Below are 4302 nucleotides of genomic sequence, written 5' to 3' on the forward strand. Positions count from 1 at the left end.
AAATCCACTATCTACTTTATTGTTGTGCTTTGCAGCTTTTTTTTCTTGCATTTGTTTTTTTTGTGTTTGCAACATTTCTAACTTGCAGTCAATTTTATGATAGTTTTATTTTTTATTTTAGTGTCATACACTACAAGTGCCCCGCCCACACGGGCTTACATTTATGAATGCAACATGCAGCATTTATAATTTAGCTTTGTTTTTTATTCATTTGCAGAGCGTTGACTGTTTGCTGCACATTTGCAGCTGTCGGCCTCTGTAATACACAGCGGTCTTTCTCACACATGCACAGTGAGACGTGTGATCGATCTTTTCAGTGTTCCATGCATAATGTCTGGCAATTTAAAAAAGTACTAGTAAAATGACAAATAGGGGTGCACCGATAGATCGGCCCGATTCCCTTAATTTTAGGCGATCTGAGATCGGCAGATTTTTACATGAGAAAAAAAAATTTCTGCTGATTTTATCTACTTTCACAAAGTTCCAAAAATCAGCTGCTTGTCCCCTTTTCCTCTGCTGTGTGTGCTGCTGTGAGAGAGGCTGACAGACCCGCCCACCAAGTCACGTCGTCTGCACATGTGTTGTTACAGTTCACTCAGAGCAGGCGTTATGTCGCTGGTCTGACAGTATTATACTGTTAAAGAAAACGACCAAAAGGTAGCTATTTGCAATATATGTAAGACTGAAGTTTGTCGTGGTGGAGACAAAATCACATCCTTCAATACTACTAACCTCGTTCGCCATTTAAGGAACCACCACGCCGCTGAGTATGCAGCGTTTGAAGAACGCAATCAAGCTAAGGCTAAAGCTAAAGCTAGCAGAAGCACAGAGTGAGCAGGCCCGATGTTAGCTCTTCTGAGCAGTGAAAAGAGCAAAGCCACAAATAAATAGCCACAAAACTGCTGCATTAGAGCATCTTTTGCACTACAAGGAAACCCAAAACTCAAAACACTTCATTGGTWGTTTAGGTTGGCTTGTTTGTCCTTAATTGACCTCAAACCTTGTAATTTTGTAAAAGCAAAATACTGCTGCAGACGTTTGGTAACGGGCTTTAAAATAGGTCTGTAGTCCAACCTGTTTTAAGTTTTGTTTTTTTTTTTTAAATAAGAAAAATCAAATAGTAATTGAACTCAATTTTGTTTAGTTAAGTAGTTCAAACAGCAACGCTAAACTTTTCCTTTATGTTTCACAGCACTACCTCAGTTAAAGCAAGTTTGTATTGTTTCAAGGGTATTTTTCAATATTTTTCAATAAAATAAGATTGGAACATTGTAGACGTATTGTGACCTTATAACACCTGAATGTGTTGGTTGTAAATCGGTATCGGACAAAATCGGAATCGGCAGGTCAGACTTTTTAAAGATCGGAAATCGGAGATCGGCAAGAAAACTGCAATCGGTGCACCCCTAAAACAAACAATGTTCCATCCATATTAAAGTTTTAGAAGCTGCTGCTGTGTCATGTTTTGTCATTTTACCCGTCACATCGGGCTGTTCACCCTGAGCCAGTCTGGCCAGTTTCTCGCTCACTCCTTTGTGCAGGGACCCCGGTATCTGAAACAGGAAGTAGAAAAAAATACTTTCACGCTTTGATTGCTGAATTACACCAGAAACAAACTGTCGTTTTAAATGTTTCACTTTCGTCTGTATGTTAAATAAACTTAAGAGGAAATAATCATAGGATGTATAACGGATTCACTTTTGGAGTCAACTGAATTCAAGATGCAAACTGACCCAAAAATGGCTATAAGTATAATTCAGTCCATTTTATAGATGATGGGGCGAAGTTTTCCGTTTTTGTAGCCAAGAGTTATTTAAAATTTTAAGCTTTAACTCCAAACTGGTGGTCCTGTCAGTTTAAAGAGTGACTGGGTTATTTGAGGATAGTGCTGAACGATTTTGGAAAATAATCTAATTTCAAGTTTTTTATCTATAAATTGTGATTTAATATGCGATTTTTTTAACATCTTCAAGTATTTTTCAACAAACAGATGCAGTAAATCAGTCTGTTTTATAATAAAGTAAGATTTATTTAAAGCACAGATTACAATAAAGCAAACAAATCTGTGGCTTTACCTTTTCCTTTTCACCATTTCTAATTTTTCTTGTTTCATGATAAACATGTTAAGTTTAATTAATTATTAATTAATTTAATTAATTAAAAAGTTAAGTTTTCCTAAACACCTTCTGAACTTCATCTATAAATAAATAGAAAAACATAAATAGAAAAAATAAAGCTTACTGCTTTCCATCCAGTAACATCATGAAAAAAATAAAGTGCAAAAAACAAAGAAAATAACAACTCGTTATTTTCTAAAATAATCAAACTCAAGTCACTAGATTACATCATCACCTAATAGGTTTGCTAATTGTGATCTGAGCTATAGGAGAGATGTTAAAGAGAAAAAAAGTGAAGAAAAACACTAAATATGTTTAAAACTGCAATTAACCCCACACCCCCACACAACCTGCCCAGGACTCCTGTGGGCTCTCAGGTGAAACCTAACTGTCTGCTGAGCTGTCAACATCAGTTCTCACTCTGTGGAGCTCTTTTCAGATTAAAAATACATTTGAGGAAATGTATTTTCAGATGCCAAGTAAACTGCATCATAGCAGCCCCCCCCCCCCCACCCACACCCCAGAAGTGGAGGTGGTTCTTAAAGAGACAGAGGCCAATTTCAAGGTGTTTAGAAGAGGAAGTGATGAGAAGATAAGTTTATTTTCTATTTAAACATAAAAACAGCATTTTAATAACAGCTAAAGGTGACATAGATACTTTATTATGGTATAGTATTTAAATATATGCCTGAGAAACACATAATTTTGGCCCTTTAACATATCGCGAGATTATCGCAAATGCCATTAATCGTTCAGTCCTATTTGAGGTGGTAAAAAAATAATTTCTGGAAGTTACCTTAAAGATTTCCTTTACGTTGCTCAGCATAAAGACCAACAGAAGATCCTCTTTTTCCTTTGAGAGCGTCTTGCTGTCCAGTATCGCCCTGGCGAACGACTTCTTCACCGCCAGTCTGTTCTCCACCTGCAAACGCCACGCGATCCTAACGAGGCTGAACGAAATCAGACTTCCCAGGTGAGGTTTTGCCAGCAGCTCTCACCTCCTTGTCAACCTTTACTCCTTGTGGACTGGCTGCCAGGGACATGAAGGTGAGCAGCTGGTGCAGTTCTTCTCTGCTGCTCTGAGGAAGCAGCTTCAGACACAGCTGCAGAGCCTCCAGAGCCTTGCCCATCTCGGCGCTCACTGTAAAACAAAAACACAGATGTAACAGAGGGGGAACAGTTTGTTAGAACCGCAGGCGGTTCCTCCGTACCCAGCAGGTCAGTTATGGCCGTGTAGATGTCTGCCATGGGCTGAGGCAGCAGAGGGGGCCGGCTTGTGTTGCCGTAGTGCTTCACCAGCGCCTCGTATAGCAGCAGCTTACACTGGACCGAGTCGCTCTGAGACGGACTCGTCTGCTCCTCACTGCTGGGACCTGCAGCCGACAGAGGGAGGAGGTGGTCCTGGTTGTTAAAACAGCACCTCGGTTCCACTTTTCTAACCGGAGGACTCACCTCGCTGTTGGACGCTGCCGCCGGCTGGTTCACCATCGCAGCTCTCACAATGAGGCAGCTCTCGGCTCAGCTCCACCACCGGCTGGTCGGGCAGGAAGTCCAAACAGTCCAGGGCTGCGCAGAGCCACTCGTCTTCCCTGAGAGGAGAACAGTTTAGCTTTAATTCAAGGTGAGAATTCACCCTGAAGTCACCTCCGCAGCTGAAGTAGTGAGTAAAGTCTGAACGTGCTGGGAGTTCCTGAAGGCCCTGAGGATCTGTCGGTCCAGGTGGTTGCTGCTGTAGATCAGGTCGGGGTTACCCCGCGCCACCAGGTTCTCAGCGGGTGGAGATGATGTGCACTGCAGCACTCCTTCCAGCAGGGGGAGCTCTATCAGGTTTAACAGCCTGAGCAAAGTCTGCTCCTGCCACACCTCATTCACCACTGGAAACAAAAAAATAAAAAAATAAAACACAGATTAATTAAAATGCACTGATGGTGGAGATGTAAAATAGAAGCCCGTGGCCTTTTAGGAGCTGCTTCACGTTCATTTACAAACTTCTCCGGAGCAGGCTGAAGTTCTTCCCAAACAGAACTACACTCACCGGCCACTTTATTAGGTACACCTCGCTAGTAACGGGTTGGACCCACTTTTGCCTTCAGAACTGCCTCACTTCTTCGTGGCATAGATTCAACAAGGTGCTGGAAGCATTCCTCAGAGATTTTGGTCCATATTGACATGATGGCATCACACA

At 41.6% G+C, this 4302-nt stretch overlaps 1 protein-coding gene across 3 annotated transcripts in view; it reads right to left on the minus strand.

Annotated features, from left to right (window-relative positions):
* LOC106520210 (DEP domain-containing protein 7) overlaps window positions 1-4302 on the minus strand; it is a 13347-nt gene that overhangs the window by 3118 nt on the left and 5927 nt on the right. For all 3 annotated transcript variants that reach the window (XM_014012174.1, XM_014012172.1, XM_014012173.1), the window contains 6 exons: window positions 3799-3991; window positions 3570-3706; window positions 3329-3490; window positions 3116-3258; window positions 2914-3039; window positions 1478-1553 (listed from right to left, as the gene is read on the minus strand). In XM_014012174.1, coding sequence (XP_013867628.1) covers window positions 1478-1553; window positions 2914-3039; window positions 3116-3258; window positions 3329-3490; window positions 3570-3706; window positions 3799-3991 — 837 coding nt within the window. The remainder of the gene's footprint in view (window positions 1-1477; window positions 1554-2913; window positions 3040-3115; window positions 3259-3328; window positions 3491-3569; window positions 3707-3798; window positions 3992-4302) is intronic.

The sequence above is a fragment of the Austrofundulus limnaeus genome, unplaced genomic scaffold (assembly GCF_001266775.1).
Source record: "Austrofundulus limnaeus strain Quisiro unplaced genomic scaffold, Austrofundulus_limnaeus-1.0 Scaffold89, whole genome shotgun sequence".
In the NCBI taxonomy this organism is placed as follows: Eukaryota; Metazoa; Chordata; class Actinopteri; order Cyprinodontiformes; family Rivulidae; genus Austrofundulus; species Austrofundulus limnaeus.